Source organism: Catharus ustulatus, chromosome 1 (assembly GCF_009819885.2).
Source record: "Catharus ustulatus isolate bCatUst1 chromosome 1, bCatUst1.pri.v2, whole genome shotgun sequence".
Taxonomy (NCBI): Eukaryota; Metazoa; Chordata; class Aves; order Passeriformes; family Turdidae; genus Catharus; species Catharus ustulatus.
Window position 1 is genome coordinate 96,935,608 of NC_046221.1, and position 17,006 is coordinate 96,952,613.

Genomic DNA, 17,006 nt, shown 5'->3' on the forward strand with positions numbered 1-17,006 from the left:
AAAAAAGTTAACAAAAACTTGGTTTTATGTTCAATACCTCTATTACAATGTCCATTATATTTTCTGTTTTTCTTATTTGCAGGCTTATGATGAAGAAATGTATGGCAGCAAATATCAGTGGATTATTCCAGGGTGGTATGAAAATCTTTGGTGGGAATCCTGGATTAATTCCTCACAGTGTCTCAGCAAAAATCTTCTCGCAGCCATGGAAGGTTATATTGGAGTGGATTTTGAGCCTCTCAGCTCAAAAACGAATAAGACTATATCAGGAAGGGTTAGTCTTTTTCTTCCATCTATTTTATTATGCCATCAATTCTCTCACTGCTGGGTTGGCACAGTAAAGCACCAAGGAGGGAAGTGAAGGTAAAGCACTCTTCTACCAAGTGACCTGGCAGTCATCACAGTTAGTTTCACCACTTTCTACTCGTTTGCTGTTTTGAAATATTTGAAAATCAAATCTAATTCTCTACAGGGTAAGAAAGCAGTGAAGTCCCTTGTCCAAATCTACCCTCTTACCCCAGTATGAACATTATACTTAAAGGTACATCAAAGTTTGAATTACAGTCTTTAGTATCATATGCTATGTCACTTCAAGTTAAATAGTTGAACACAGAAACAAAAAACTCTTATATTTAAACCTATTCTAAAAACGACCAATTTGGATGGTGATTGTGCGTCTCAGAACCAGGGAGAAGGAGGTGAGGCTTGCTTTAAATAGAAAAAAATGGTGTTTCCATAAAGCGCATAAAATTTTATCACAGAACAAATCCATACAAACTCTGACCAATGAATAAACATGCCTGATTTTGCTGTTTTTCACCATTTTTTTCCCGTTTGCCTTTCATGCCTTCCTGAGTGATCATGAGAGGCAACTTTACTGAAGGGCAACTCATCATGTGATAGCACAACATCCAGAACATAGTGAACTTGTAAAATAGAGACAAATTGCCACTCAAAATTTCATATTGAGCAAACAGTTGCTCGATTAAAGGTTATTTGATTTGTGTTATCCTGTAAAGAGTAATCAGACCACTAATTTGCAGAGATACAGACTTATTCTCTGTTCAAGTATTATGGCTCACCAGTGTACAGTTTTGTTTGAACTGGAGCCTTTTGCACAAAAGTAAAATAAAGCAAGTTGTAGTTTATACAGTGAGGCGGTACAACTGCTCTCAGTTTCTCTGTCTTCTAGTTCTGCTTCCCAATTTCACCAGCAGTTTTTAAATCAGGCAATACATGTTTCTTGAATTTTATTTTCTTTCATAATTTTTATTTTGGAGGCCTTTTCTGTGTTAGTTATGCACGTCTCTAAATTGGAAAGTGTAGTTTGAGTTGTTGGTTTAGATTCAACTCAGTAAAATTTTAAGTCTTGAGGTAAAACTGAATTCAATCTCTTCTGCAGACTCCACAGCAGTATGAAAAGGAATACAATGCTAAACGTGGCGATGGGCAATCCAGCAAATTTCATGGTTATGCCTATGATGGAATATGGGTGATTGCCAGGACCTTACAGCGGGCAATGAATTATCTGAATTCCACCAACAAGCACCAAAAAATTGAAGATTTTAACTACACGAATCACAAACTCGGCAAAATTTTTCTGAATGCTATGAATGAAACCAGGTTCTTTGGAGTAACGGTAAGTGCTCATCAGATAATTGTGGGATGCAGGAGGCTTGTGATTTTGTGTCAGTAGTGGAAACAAGTATTAAATATTCAGTACGCTTGAAAAAGAAACATAGTTCAGTATTTCTTCTATCTTCAGAGGTTCCACTTTATATTAAAAATTAATGTTGTTGCCTTGACAGTCTTGCTCATTACCTGTCTTCAGATGCCAAGGGATGACACTGTACAATTCCTTAGTTATCAGATTTTTAAGCATGAATGTCATCTGAATTAACAAATCAAAGTGGTCTCAAGGGAACCACAAATTTTGCAATCTGCAGTGACCTTATAAATTAATGTTTTAGCAGTTAAGAAGTAACTGGAATGTGATCCGAAAGTATATATTTCTCTCTATCATTTAGGTTTGGCAATAGGTTATAGTATGCTGTCTCTAATTCCAGTGCTGTACATCTTAGATATTCTTGCAACATGCTTCATTTGTAATTTAAATTTATTTATAATTTGTATTTTGTCACAGTAAAGTATAAAGCATGCTCACATTGAATTAAGTAGAACTGGTCATATACAGTAGTATCCTAATTCTGATTTCAATTATACAATTGCAAACCCTTAGTGTTTTGGTTTTGGGTTTTTTTTTTTAGAATTTATTTACACTTCTGCTTTTTAGCAGAATAAAACAGCCAACAGGAGTGTGGTCTTAAAAGTTCTTAATTGCTTAATTGTATCTGAGACAGCATCTGTCAGAAGTTAGCAGTGCATGTGTGTTCAGGAGTCTGAAGAGCTCACCAAGGGAGAGCAGACTTCATTTCAGGGAAAATGGTTTGGAGTTTCCAATAGTTGCAACAAGGAGTCTACTGGAACATGCTTTGTTAAAGTGTGTTTCGTCTGCAGTATGGCTAGATAAAGAAACAGTGTTCGAAGAAAAGTGTATTTCAGTGGTGCACAGAGGGGCATCTCCTTGTACCTAGAGCATGGAGAAAGGTTGGAGGGAGCTAGTCAGATTCTGTCCCCATGTTAGAATAAGCTGTCTTGGATATCAATTAACATATAAACATGTTGAAGTAGAAGAACTGAAGTTGTCATACATGTAAGAAACTGGTTCAAGGAGGAAATAAATCAACAAGATGCAAAGTCTCAACCTTTCAGTGTCCTTGTTAATGGCAGAAAAAGTTTTTTGTGACATGGTACAATTGAAACTAATTCAGAATTTCTAAGTAGAAACCAACCATATGACAAGCCAATACTAGTATCTAGTTGCTTGCACAATATGAACTTTTCTTTCTTTTTACACTGAATTTGACTGAAAGTTCAATAAAACGATTTGTTATTCCATTGTATCCATAGTAGGACTGGTTGAAGCCTTCAGACAGTAGCAGCTATGAACCAGACTCTTCAGGGACTCAGTTATATTTGTTCTGTGTTATTCCATGTGTAGTATTTATCAATAGGCTTGAAATTGAATATTGCTATGGAGTTCCTTTTTGGTTTTGTTTGTTTGTTTGTTTTTTCTTATCATTTTTGCCTTCTGTTTAGTTTTGCAGCCAGTTATGGTGAAATTGATAGATTTCATTAGTGTTGCTTAATTACCTTCACTACTTCCTCTCCAACAAAAAAAAACCCTGACCCAACAAAATCAAGCCCAAAAAATCTAAGCTTGAAAGAAAACTTTTTTTTACTAGTTTCAGAGACACCAGCAAAATTTCACAAGCAGAGAGGATGGAATTACAGTAATTTCACGATTATAAGCCGCACTGAATATAAACCGCACTTCTGGGTTTCAGCAACTTTTCATTTTTTGTCCATATATAAGCCGCACCTGATTATAAGCCGCATGTTACAATACAGAGTGTGATAAAAGGTATCTATTCTATCACCATCTGTTGAGGGTGGGGACAGTGATCCTTATCTCAATGGCAGATAATCTGCTAATGGGCCATCCATTGAAACCAGGCAGGGCATTGTTCTTTATGTTTTCACAACCCATCCTTCCTCCAGTGAGTCATTTTCTGCTAATGGCCCATTGAGTCCCACTGTGTGACTGATAAAATTACTGCATCCCATTGAAAGTTGCTCCAGCCAGGGGGAAGAGCCCAAGATAAAAACAGAGGTTTTGGGACACTAAGGGAGCCCCTTTCTCCACTGGACTCCAGAGAAAAACCGGATTTTTCCACATCACCACTGGACCTCCAGAGGGAAACTGCACCTTCTACAGGAGCACTGCTCCAACTGAACCACATCTGTCACTGCAGGAGGATGCAACCACCATTTAATGGGACTGCTACCAACACCCTGCCTGACGGGGTGTCAGGTTGTACTCTGACTTTGTCAGGGTTTGGAGTTTGTTTCTTTGTAGTACTGTATTTCTATTTTGATTTCCCTAGAAAAGAACTGTTATTCCTAATTTCCATATTTTTGCCTGAAAGCCTCTTGATTTCCAAATTATAATAATTTGGAGGGAGGGGGTTTACATTCTTCATTTCAAAGAGAAGTTCCTGCCTTTCTCAGCAGACACCTGTCCTCCAAACTAAAACAGCAACTTTTTGTTCTTTGTCCATTTATAAGCCGCACCTGATTATAAGCCGCACTTTGGGTTCGGACCAAAATTTTAGTCAAAATGGTGCGGCTTATAATCGTGAAATTACTGTAATCCCTTTAGGGAGGGAATGAATCAAAGCTTCATCAGCCACATTCAACTATGTTTACTGACTTTATTGTCTCAGGTATAATGGTTTTCAAATAAATTACTACATGATTACTCACTGTATTTAGTACCTGTCTGAGGTACTTGGTAATTTCTCTCTATCGTTGGTCAACCAAGTCATAATGACAATGCACAACCCAAATCTGGTAATTGCAAGGATCATGCTTCCTATACCTGTAATTCACCAAAACATTTTATTGAGAGAGACATGGAGAGAAGAGAGTCTACAACAACCACACTTTCTTAGGGCATAATTACAGTGCTCAATGCTCAAGCTTTTCCAGACAGCATGGAGAAAAAGAGTTTTGGAGGAATATTAATTATTTTGTATTGTAGTGTTCAGAAAGTTGAAGGAGCAGATTAATTCTTACCAGAAATGCTTTTAAACTTTTTATTCTTCGGTCTAATAAATTGCTGTAATTTGTAACCTAATTTAAAACTTACACTGGAATATGAGTTTTAAGTCTTGGAGTGCTAAATCTAATTTAATTTATTTTTCCAGAATATGTATTGTAATATAATTTTTTTTGCAGTTTATTTTTGAAAACTTATTCTAAACAGAACAAGGAAATTCCTTTAGTCAGGAGTATCTGTGCCAAATATAAAGCAAGTTTTGGGAAAAAAAAAGAAATAAAAGGGAGGACTAATTCTTATCAATATTCAAAAACTCATCCAATAGTAAACTATGTTGTTATTTATTAGGTAGGAGAAGATAGACAAGAAGCTGTAGACAAGAATCTAAAACTAGAAAATCTATTAAGTAGAGGCATCTTTCTCTATGCTTTCTGTGAATATGATATCAGAAAAACTGTCATGTCATAAATAATAAATCCCTTTACCCAGTTTTCATTTTCTTTGAAATTATTTATAGAAAACAACACCATTGAGTGGGGAGAAGATGTGGAATTTTTTGAACAATTTTGAAAAGACTTGGACTGGTTCCTGATTATATGGAATATCATTCTTTCAACTTTGTTCTTTTTTATTTTTTTTTTTTAATTTTCTAGGACACAGCATTTAGAAAACAGATAAGGCTGTTGCCCAGAGACTTGACATGACAAATCCTATTTTTATGTATCAGAAACTCAGTACAAAATGTTATTTATTCTAATTTTACTGTCAGAAATCTATTGGAAGGGAAATTTTGGATATTCCTTTAATATTCCTGAGGGTTCTGCTCTCTTTCTGGATTTTTTTTTTCTTAGCAAATTGATTCCTTCTATTATTTTGCTTTCGTACTTATCAGACTTGTAGGACTTATAATCATGTTGATTACCATATAAATTTCTTGTGTGTTCTGAATGCAGAGCAAGGAAACATATATCTGGTATTTTATCAGAAGAGAGTAATACAACTATCCGCTACACTTTTTGGAAGATAGACTGGATACTGTTTTAGATGTGGAAAAGGGTTTTGTGATGAGAAATGCAATACAAAAGACTTGCAGGGATCTTCCCAGTTTTGTTAATCTGAATGTCCCAGTTCTGGAGTCAGATTCACTGGTGTTGACCATTTTCCAGTTGAGTAAGGCATTTCATGTTTAGAATGGTCCCCCTGCAATGATCAGCTTTCAGGAGAGGAGTGCTTTTGATTTGGGACTACCTTGGCTTTCATGGTGTGCATTTTTCTAATTTCCTTAGTTAATCAGAACACTTGATTAGCTATAAATGTGAAAGTTGCTGAAATAAAAAACTAAAGGATTTTTAAGGAGTTTTTTTCCCCCCACTTTTCTTAATCCAGATATAGACATTTGTATAAACTAAATGTAACACTACCCTTGTGAATTATAAAGTGCCAGGTCCTGTTTCCTTGCTAAATATATTCCTCTTCTCAAATAGCACACAGTCTTTCTGATAACTTATGTGTTAGAAAATGGAAGACAAGAGAAGTATTCACACAGGTTTTTTTTGACACAGTTTAGATATCTGAGGAGTTCCCTGATGTAGTAGGTAGAGGTACTGGAAGTAATTTAGATTTGCAGGATCTACTGAGATCTCTGTTGAACTGTTACTGATTTGATTCATTAATGAGTGATAAAGTTATGGGAAAAAATATGTCTGGGAGATGTATGCATCTACATTTAAATTCTGTAGCATTTCACATATACCTAGAACATGTTCATCATGTATTTGTGAAAGCTGAGGAGAATTTTCTACAGAGTCATTCTCCTAAAGCAAGACTTGTGGATGATACAATTTCTCCAAAGCCATCTTCCCCTGGCCCTTGGAACTTACTGTAATGGATAAGGTATCCTAGATACCAAGGCTGACCCAGATTCCTTAAGAATTTGGTCACTCTCCTAGCACTTCGGAACATAATTGGTTAGAAATTAAGATGTTTAATTGGTCAGTTTCTGTTCTTTGTATAAACTTCTATTGGTTGTAGTTGGATCCTTCCTGAACCTATAAATATAGGTGTCTGCCCTTTGTTCTTCAAGAATCCCGCCTGACCCCCTTTCGCATGAAATAAACTCGTGTAGAAATCGTCAAGCGTGGCCTCCAGTCTTTCTCAGCTGATGAAATATGGGTTTCTGAGAGATAGCTACGTGTTAGCACTCTCCGGTCCCGTTGAAATCCACCAGGGACCGAAAAAGACAGAAACCTATAAAGACTGTTTGTTTAAGGAATAATTTAAAGAAAAAAAAGTCAAACATTATTTTGTTCAATGCTACATAATATAACTTGTAGGCTTAATAATTAGTGAAGAATTAGTGCTGTCTTCTCAGGACACCAAATAATATTTAGTGCACGCTGAACCAAAGTCCATCTAGAGAATAGATGGATTTTGTTTTAGTCATTTTTTCCTTTCCTTTTCTCTTTGTAGAGACTATTGATGACTACACAGTAACTTACAATTACAGTAATATTTATATTTCTTAGCAAAAATATGTTGGTTATACTTGGAAAGATGCCACAGAATTGTTTAGGTTGGAAAGGACCTTAAAGGCCATCTAGTTCTATCCCCTCTCAGAGTGCCATCCAACCTGGCCTTGAACACTTTCAGGGATGGGGTGTCCACGATTGTACCACCTGTGCCAGTTCCTCAACCCCTTCACAGTAAAGAATTTCTTCCTAATATCTTATCCAAATCTACCCTCTTTCAGTTGGAATCCATTTACCCTTATCCCGTCACTACATCCCCTGGTAAATAGTCACTCTGCACTTTTCTTCTTGGCTCCCTTTAGGCACTGGAAGGCTGCCATATTAAATACCACATTTGTTCTCAGGATATTAGAAGTTTATTCTGGTTCCATGGGGGAGCCAGGTAGTGGGAAAAATACAGTGCATGTCAGAGATAATTTTTAATTCCGTTTTTATTCAAAACATGGCAATATTTAAAAAAAATGTTTTCCTGTAATTTTCTATTTGCTTCACCTTTGTCGCTGACGTGAAGTCATGAATGTTGCCATTCTCACTGATTTATGCTTAAACTGCAGCAGGGGGGTATCTGCTTTTTGCATTTATTGCTATTATCTGTTATTATAAATCAAGTTTCAAAATTGTTAATTTATTTCTCATCCTTATGACCTTGTATTATTTCTGTGTAATGGAAAAAGAATTGCAGTGCAGGAGTGAGAAAATTAAATACAGTGTTGTCTTTTCCTTTTATGTCAGCCAGAGACTAGCACAGTAGGATAAAATTCCATCACAGTAGCTGCTGCACAATTGAAACCACAGCCATGAAATACCTTTCAAATCTGTTCCTCACATCCTGCATTTGAATGGATCTAGTCATATTCCATAACTGGAAAAAATGCTTATTTATATGAAGTTTACTTTGTATTTTGATGCTGATTATTTTTGAAGATTTATCTTAGCAGCTTGCCTCCAATTTCCAGGCTTCAGTAGCCACTGTGCTGTACAGGAATCTCAGATATACGAGAGGTGTTAGTAACAGAACAGGAACAGGGAGAAATTATTTTATGTCATCCTGGAAAAATAACATACCCAAAATGGTTAAATTAAAAAAATGTGTTGGTCTTTGGCAGAGAATCAGATAAAATTAGCATGGACTTCAGCAGGATGAGCTTATGCTTAATATGGGAGTCTAACAAATACTTCTGTTAGTAGCATTGATCACTGCAGCTAATTTTGCATGAACGGTTCTGAATTAAGCCTCAGGAGCTATTTATACCTGCAGTTAAATTTTTTTGTTGGCATGGTTGAGGTAAGATGAATAGTAAAAGTATTGGGGGAGGGCAGAAATTTCAATCAAACAATTTCTTGTTAATATAGAATAGAGCTTTAAAAGAACATTTAATTTTATAAAAAGGAAGGGAGTAAAGGTTTAGTGTGCAGTGGAATACTTAACACTATAAAGACATCTGTTACTGAAAAATGCTTTTGAATGTTCAATCAAATTTAACATAATTTTTAGCATTTGAAAATTTCTTGTTGGACATTAACTATAATTGGGTGATTTCAGGGAGTACAACAAGCTAGCAAAACACACAGCCAGGAAAATCTACAAATACATGCACATACACACACATTCTCACAGCCCCACCGACTCTTGGCAAATCCCAGGTTTTTTTCTACACCTGACCCCATGAATGTTCTGAGCTGTTCTGAATTTAATGCCTTGCTTTGCCTTTTCATTTTTCAGAACTTGATTCCTGTTAGGGCATTTCTTGTGTAGCACAAAAAAGAAAAATACTTGGGATCTGGTTGTGTGCAAGACCCCCTGCAGAGTTTTTTTCTTTTCTTGAACCTTGAATTTCCGTTTACCTGAGAAGAGATAAATATGGTGAATCTCTTACTACATTGCTCCCTTCTGACTTCCAGCAAATTATCCAACTCCCATGAGCAAGCAAGAGCAGTACAGGTGGTTGATGAACTAATTTGCTCTGTATGTGGCCAGTTCATTTAGGAGACTACTCAAAATAGAGATCTGCTGAACTATGCCATCAGCAAGTTTGCATAAGGTCATAAACAATGTTTGCTCATTAGGAAAATTCATTGCAAATGTTTTCATCTGCCAACAGTGCAAAACTGCATACAAAAGGAAATACTAACTTTTAGAAATGAGATCTGAAATTAACTGTGACATTTCGAAGATTAGCCCTCTAGCTAATCAGCAGTTGACGATTTAATAGTTATAGTAGGTGTCAAATAAAAAAGGCTTTAGTCTGAAGTTGTAGAACACTTACTGCAGCATCTGTCATTTTAATAGCTGGATATTTGATGAAAATAAATGAACAACATACATTTATAGAAAAGCTAGTGAAACATTTTCTGGCTGATATCTCGTAACTTCCTCTGCTTTGTATATAATTTTGTCTGCATCTTGACAGTGTTTAACATAATGCTTAATATGCCTTAGAAGCTGCTTTATTTCTACTTTCTGTACAAAGAGGGGAAGTCCCTACAAATAATAAAGAAACAAAGCTCAAGGGAAGGCGATTGCACTGTCTGAGTAGTGGTGTAGGTTTGTACTTCACGGGGTAGTTCTCTTCAAGCTTCTAAAGAAAGCAAGCATATTTCAGTAGTGCCACAACCTTGGTTTTTGTTGGTTTTTTTTTTTCCCCGAAGTGTGATTTGTTTTTTTAGCTGCATGTTTCTAATCAACCTTTGGTTTATATTTTGGAATTGCTGTGGACCTCTGGTGATGATCTCATGTCAGCAAGAAAATATCAGGATCTCTCTTTATCGCATACAAGTCCATAAAAGCAGTTCAAGGTTTTGCCAATATATGCTGTAAGAACTGCTTTGACAGAGTCTCTCCTGCAATAATTATCCAAAATGGAAATGTGGTGAAAGGCATGTGGTGTTGACAGTATTGCAAATTTCTAAATTTCTGTTTGGAATTTCTCAATTTCTGTCACTGATTGGCAGGTACAACCCCCCTAGGAAGGACTGAAACATTGCTGTGAAGGGATGTGCAGAAGGAAAGTGCAGTGTGGTGGAGAAGGGAAAGTCTGAAGTGCTTTAGCTGCACTGGGGTCAGTTGCAGTTCTTGGAAGCTGCTGTTGTAGCACATAGGTGTCAGTCTGTACAGCAACCTAGCTAAACAACTGTCTAGAGAGCTATGATTACATAGTGCAGTTTAAAATTATTTCAAGCCCCTTTCAAGGAATGATGTCTGTAAAGGAGGACTGCTCCTGCACCAAGAGAGAAATAACTTGAGTGCAGAGGGACCAGATAAAGTATCAGCAAGGTCTGTGTTCTGGGTGGAGAGGCCCTGGAGAGGAATTATATCAGTAGCTATGTCCCTAACCCACACACATGTTTTTTTAAGAACAATGATTCTGGAAAGGAAGACTGCAGGAAAATGTGCTTTTAGGAGAATATAATGGGAAGGAAAAAGATTTCCTGGAAGGCTCTTTTCTAATTTGCATCACTGAATGGTTCTGAGTTTCCAGTCTCCAGTGTCTCTTGTTCTACTTCTGATCTGTTTATTAGTGCTCAGAGTTTAATGAACATCTTACCTGACTGTGCATTTCCTAAAATTGATTTTTACTGTCTTTGTTGAAGAGCAGATCAGAAACGGCTTGCATCAATTCCACAGAAATATGTCCAGATAAGCCAGGTGTGCATGAACCATGTGTTTAGTAGCTGCACCATATAAGTATTTACTAGATGGAGCTTGATGGTCTTGAAGAGTCAGTGAGGCTCTTTTATGGTTACCTGGCAGATGGTGTGTGACTCATACAGGTGCAGGCTGGTACAGGCACAGCTCAACCATACTTCCAGGTGTGTATTTGCAGATGATACAATGAAGTTTAGGGAAAAAAAATCTGTAAATTATGGGCATTCCAGAGCAACAGTGGTTTTCAGTGGTATAGTTATTCCTGCCTTCGGTGTCCCTAAGAGAAGGAAAAAGGATGTATGGCAAATTTAGGGATGCTGCTGTTACTGTCTGATAAGTCTCTGTTTGAAATTACAAGCAAAGACACGTGGATATTTCCAAGCCCTCAGCTGCCCAGTGGTTTGGGGATGAAAATCACCAAACAGAGCTTTGAAGTGCAAAATATTCTCTTAGTGGGCACATTGGTCAGAACAGTAAGATTAGGTTTCCTGCATCAGCCTCTCTGTAAATGCTTTCCTCAGAGCTACATCTGATTTATACCCCTTCCTTCCTAGAGGAGAGCACTAGAGAAGTACATGGCTTAGCTTAATGTTTGGGAAGTGAATGCTCTTCTGTAATGATTCTAGAGTTAAAAACCACTATTATTTTCAAGTTAACATATTTTACTAATAGTATAAAACTGAATTCCTGAGTGCTTGAGGGAATTGCAGTTCTTGTTTTATTTTCCACAAGAACAGATGTTAGCCCTGCTGCCCTGGGATTGTTCCAGCTCTGGTAATTCTGTTTTGTGTACCTAAAACTCTCACTGAGGTTTCAGATGGATGAGGAAGTTATTATTTACTAGCTTTTCACCAGGACTCCTCTGGGACAATAAATGCCATAAAGATGCAAAATTTTAGTACTGTTCTCACTTTTCTAAGTAGACTTTCATCTTATTACTATTTCACTGTACAGGCAAAATATAATAAGATTTTACTGGTTTGATCCTGTTCTTGTTTCAATCAGGGACAAATCTCCTTTAGCTTCATTGTGAGCAGGAGGCAGTTCTTTCCTAGCAAAGTGCTGTAATAAACAATTTGCAAATATAACTCAAAACCTTATTCTAAAATCCTTTTTGCTCACAGAAAATATAGGAGAAACTTCTTTTGAGATGCTGTCTGGAATTAATGGAGATACTTTAAGAGCTCTGATCAGGTGTATTGCTGTAAGTTAGTAATGAATTATTACGCTCAAGAGCTTGTTCAAGCGCATTTGGAGAATGTGTTGAGTGTACTGTATGGAATTACATGACTCAGATGTCAAATAACTGTGAGTGATTAAAATAATGGGGTGGAGTATAGCAATTTAAAAATAATGTCTAGTGATGACTACAAGAGCCTACGACATAAGTGCGGATCATGTAAATCAAAGAAATGCTGAATATTTTGGTGATCAGTTGTGCTCATTGTATATATTCTTTCATCTCAACAGTGTAATTCTGTACTGGGTATCAGATGGCTGGGAAAATGAAACATAAAAAAAAAGATAAATGAGAAACCTTGAAGCATACAAATAATATTCTGGAGGCTGAAGCAATAGGAAGAATATTCATGAGCCAGTTTGTTGAAATTTCAAGAATATGTTTTCTACTGTTTTTTGAAGAGTTATCATCATACTACTCTAAAATCTTCTCAACATCTGCTTTTCTTGAGCATTTAAAGAATGAGTAAAGCTCATAAAGGATAAATGCATTTCTAAATGTGCTTATATCTGAAAGCAGGTTCATTTAGTAAATAAATTCTGAAGTATAAAATTAGTTCTAACCTGCTTATATTTTTCCTTTACAGCACTGTTTTGGATATTCTAAAAAAGAAATTAAATATATACATTTTTATGACAGTTTTTGTGCCACATTTACAAAGATCTGTTGATTTAGGTTAATTGTACTTGTCTCCATTGTTGAGTAGTTGCTTGGCAAACTTTAGTTTAAGTTCTGCTTTCATCTAGGTTACACCATCACTGGACAATTTTAAAAAGCTTTTCAAATAAGCCTTTTTTGTCTTCACTGAAAGTGACCCACTTGATGTTACAAGAATTAGAATTTAGCATGATGGGAATTTTTGTGTGCACCTAAAAGCAAAATTTTCCCTTGGGGAATATTTTGCAATGTGACATTTTTACTTTATGGCTAGTAAAAAACCCTTAACTTTTAAAACTGTTTTTAGTTTAATTCGCTGTTCACATTGCAGCACTACTGAGTTTTTAGCTTCACCAATTAATATATTCTCCACTGTTGTTAATCTTTATAGCAGCTTTAGGCAAAAACATTCCTTAACTTGAATGTAGAATTCTGCTGAGTGTGAGTCCACCTGCAGCAGTGTTAAGAGTGGTGTTATTAGCTGATTTAGCCTGGAAATGCTCTGAGGTTGTCAGGTCTGATGTTCAGTGGATTATATTTTCATACACCACTGCTTGTCTTTTCTGGCAGTAATGATTTCTATGATGAACTAGTTTTCTTCCTTGGAGAGGTGCTCCAGTTGCAAGTAGGATTCTTGGAGCCTGCAAGCATTTTTGTGAAACACAGGAAAGTAAAAGTATTATAATGGCATTTATTGCAGATAAAGGCACACTACATTTTAAATTAGTTCTCAAGTATTTTTGGAGTCAGCTTTTAGAACTTCTGTATTTGCTACCTTCTGCTCTTCTCCCCACCATCTTCTCATAGGTTGTTTTCTCAGCAGCTGCTGAAGATGAGTTCAGCATTTTCTAGCCTCTGCTAAAGCCACGTAAAGATAGTTATTTTTTAGGATTTCATAAAACTTCTTGCACTTCAACAGAGTATATAGCATGTATATCTTCCTTGGAGAACTTCCTTATGTGAAGAACTTCCCTCTTGGAGTTCTTCACATAAACATTTGTGTTATAGATAATAAATGAATTAAGCCAAACTAAAATGGTAAAACGACAGTTCTTATTTTTGCAACCGAAAGTATGGTCCTGGGAAGCCACAAATGAAAAGGACAACACCGAGCCTGGGATTGGAGTTGGGTGAATACACCACAATGATCTGGCCTCTGTCGCACCAGATCCCTCTGTGTTCACAAATGCCGTCCTGGAAAGTCTGTTTTTATACAGTTTTTCTGACCTGGGGCGAGGGTCCCTTTGTTTCTGCTGTGGAATCCCATATTCATGTAGTTTCCTTTCTTCATCATGGACTGGACAAAAACAGTTTCGGCCGCAGTGGATGAATTTTGATGTGTGCACATTTTGGTTTACTGGAACTGAGTATTGAAATGTACAGTAATTTCACGATTATAAGCTGCACCATTTTGACTAAAATTTTGGTCTGAACCCTAAGTGCAGCTTATAATCAGATGCGGCTTATACATGGACAAAGAATGAAAAGTTGCTGTTTTAGTTTGGAGGACAGGTGTCTGCTGAGAAAGGCAGGAGCCTCTCTTTGAAATGGAGAATATAAACCCCCTCTCTCCAAATTATTATAATTTTGAAATCAAGGGGCTTTCAGGCAAAAATATGGGAATTAGGAATAACAGTTCTTTACTAGGGAAATTAAAACAGAAATACAGTACTACAAAGAAACAAACTCCAAACCCTGACAAAGTCAGAGTACAACCTGACACCCTGTCAGGCAGGGTGTTGGTAGCAGTCCCATTAAATGGTGGCTGCATCCTCCTGCAGTGACAGATGTGATTCAGTTGGAGCAGTGCTCCTATAGAAGGTGCAGTTTTCTTCCGGAGGTCCAGTGGTGATGTGGAGAAATCCGGTTTCCCTCTGGAGTCCAGTGGAGAAAGGGGCTCCCTTAGTGTCCCAAAACCTCTGTTTTTATCTTGATGAGAAATGTTGGGCTCTTCCCCCTGACTGGAGCAACTCCCAATGGGATGCAGTAATTTTATCAGTCCCACAGTGGGACTCAATGGCCATTAGCAGAAAATGACTCACTGGAGGAAGGATGGGTTGTGAAAAGATAAAGAACAATGCCCCACCTGGTTTCAATGGATGGCCCATTAGCAGAATATCTCCTGTGGAGATAAGGATCACTTATAATCAGGTGAGGCCTATATATGGACAAAGAACGAAAAGTTGCTGGCACCCAGAAGTGCGGCTTATACTCAGTGCGGCTTATAATCATGAAATTACTGTAATATTTCCCGGGGACAAGATTCTGGTTTATGGGAATCTGTATTGAAATGTAGTTTTTCTCGAGGACTCTGGTTATCCTGATGGACGATGCTTATCGCTGGATGTTTCATGGACTGTCTTAGTAAAGAGCCACCTCTGCTGTAACCAGGTCTATTAGCATGTTAATCAGGGCTTTTGTCTACTGTTGTGGCACTGGAATTCTGTGAAGCAATCCTCCTTTCCTGGCTGTGGCTAACAAATTTCTTTATTTCTTTATTGATATGACCATTTTATATCACACAAATCTTAAGTTAACACGAATTACTACATAAATATATCACATTTGGAAGGTGATGAAGCAGAAAGTGCAGCAGGGCCCTTGATGGAGCCTCTTCAGTATAGGACAACATGCTCCACTTGGACTGCACCCCAGCTTCAGTCCTGCCATGACAAAGCAGGCCAAGACCAAAAGCAGCACTTGGAAAATGAAAGTAGGCTACCTTTATGTTTTTAATTTTTTTTTCCTCTAGCCATTTCATTTAAACAATTTTTAAGTATTTCTGTTTTACACATTTTAGAAAAGTAATCCTAGGATTCTGATTTCTGCGTTGTCACCTGCTTTATATCTGATGCATAGTGACAGCTGAGATTGTTGGCGTATGAACCCAAAGCACTGGACAGGAATCACTCTTATCCCATTTTTTTTATGAACAGTTTTAATCAAGCCTGGGACCACTTTTGCTTCACTTGTTGAATTTTTCTGTGTGACAGTAATTTTTCCAGTTTTGTAATTCATATTGGCCTCAAATGCACCAAAACTTATAACCATGTCTCCTACTAACCACTGTCAGAAATCAGATTATTATTTTAGAATATGGTCTATAAAGAAGTTCACACATCACTCTGCTGTTGTTACTTTTAACAGCATCTATATGATTATATATCAACCTCCAACACTTAACCAAAGCTTCATTAAACCTTATTGTCTCTCCTAAAAAATCTTTCTGCCTTTCATCCAAGAACTTCTTGAACTGCTTTGACATTAAATCTTGTGTATGTGACTAAGACAAGCAGAGCTGTACCCAGCTCTCTCACTTACATGTCATCAAACCTTTTTGGTTGAGTGACCCTTCAACCTGAGTATAACCTTCGGAGTTTCTGTATGATGCCACTTATTTAGTATCAGTAGGTGTTATAACAGGTAGTTAGAGGAAAACAACCCAACTCTAACCAAAACAAGAAAATCTGAATACAAAGAGTGAACTCACCATCAAACATGATCATAGATTGTGTTAGTAAAGCTGTCCAGGGCTGATGTTTCGTCACTGCAGAGTACACTCTACATGCTGCTTGGTGACATGGAAAATTCTGAGTGTGACTGTAATACTGAAAAACTGAAGAACTTACAAGAGTAACTCAACACAAATCAAGAGATAATAAAGAACTATTTGAGGGAAGAGTGGCTCCATAATAGCCTGTTTAAAAATCAGCATGGTTTTCCATCTATGATGGATTGACATAGGGGGGTTTGTCTGCATAAATTAGCTATATAAGAGCCAAGACTTTAACTGGAACTCTTTGGAAAAGAAAGGTACTATTTTATAGTCTGTGAATTCTACACTTTTTCTACCTCATAAGTTCTGCCTCAAAAACTTCTGGCGAAATTCTTCTGCCTGTGTGATTTCAGTTCTACCTGATTCATCCTGGCTGCTGAATTAGACAGCGGTTCAATTGGTCTTGACCATGTAATTAGGATGATGTTATGCATAAGCAGTCATCATTGTAAGTGCTGCAGAATAGCCAGAGCTAAAAGCCACACCTAGAGACTGCAAAGAATATTGTCCCAGAGGGAGAGGCAACAGCAGAGCCTAGCAATTTTCCCTCCCTCCCTCAGCCACCCCCAGTGAGGAACAGGGTCCTGCTCCATGCAGTGAAGGAAATAGCTTGTTGATTTTTTTTTTTTGTGGAGTCTTCTCAAACACTGAAAATCTTCCCTCAGGTGGCTTCCTTGTCCTGCATGCTACTGCTTGAC

General features: G+C 37.1%; 1 protein-coding gene across 1 annotated transcript in view; it reads left to right on the forward strand.

Annotated features, from left to right (window-relative positions):
• Positions 1-17,006, forward strand: part of GABBR2 (gamma-aminobutyric acid type B receptor subunit 2) — a 476,329-nt gene that overhangs the window by 233,285 nt on the left and 226,038 nt on the right. The window contains exons 6-7 of the mRNA XM_033069711.2: positions 83-274; positions 1,403-1,639. Of these exons, the coding sequence (XP_032925602.1) occupies positions 83-274; positions 1,403-1,639 (429 nt within the window). The remainder of the gene's footprint in view (positions 1-82; positions 275-1,402; positions 1,640-17,006) is intronic.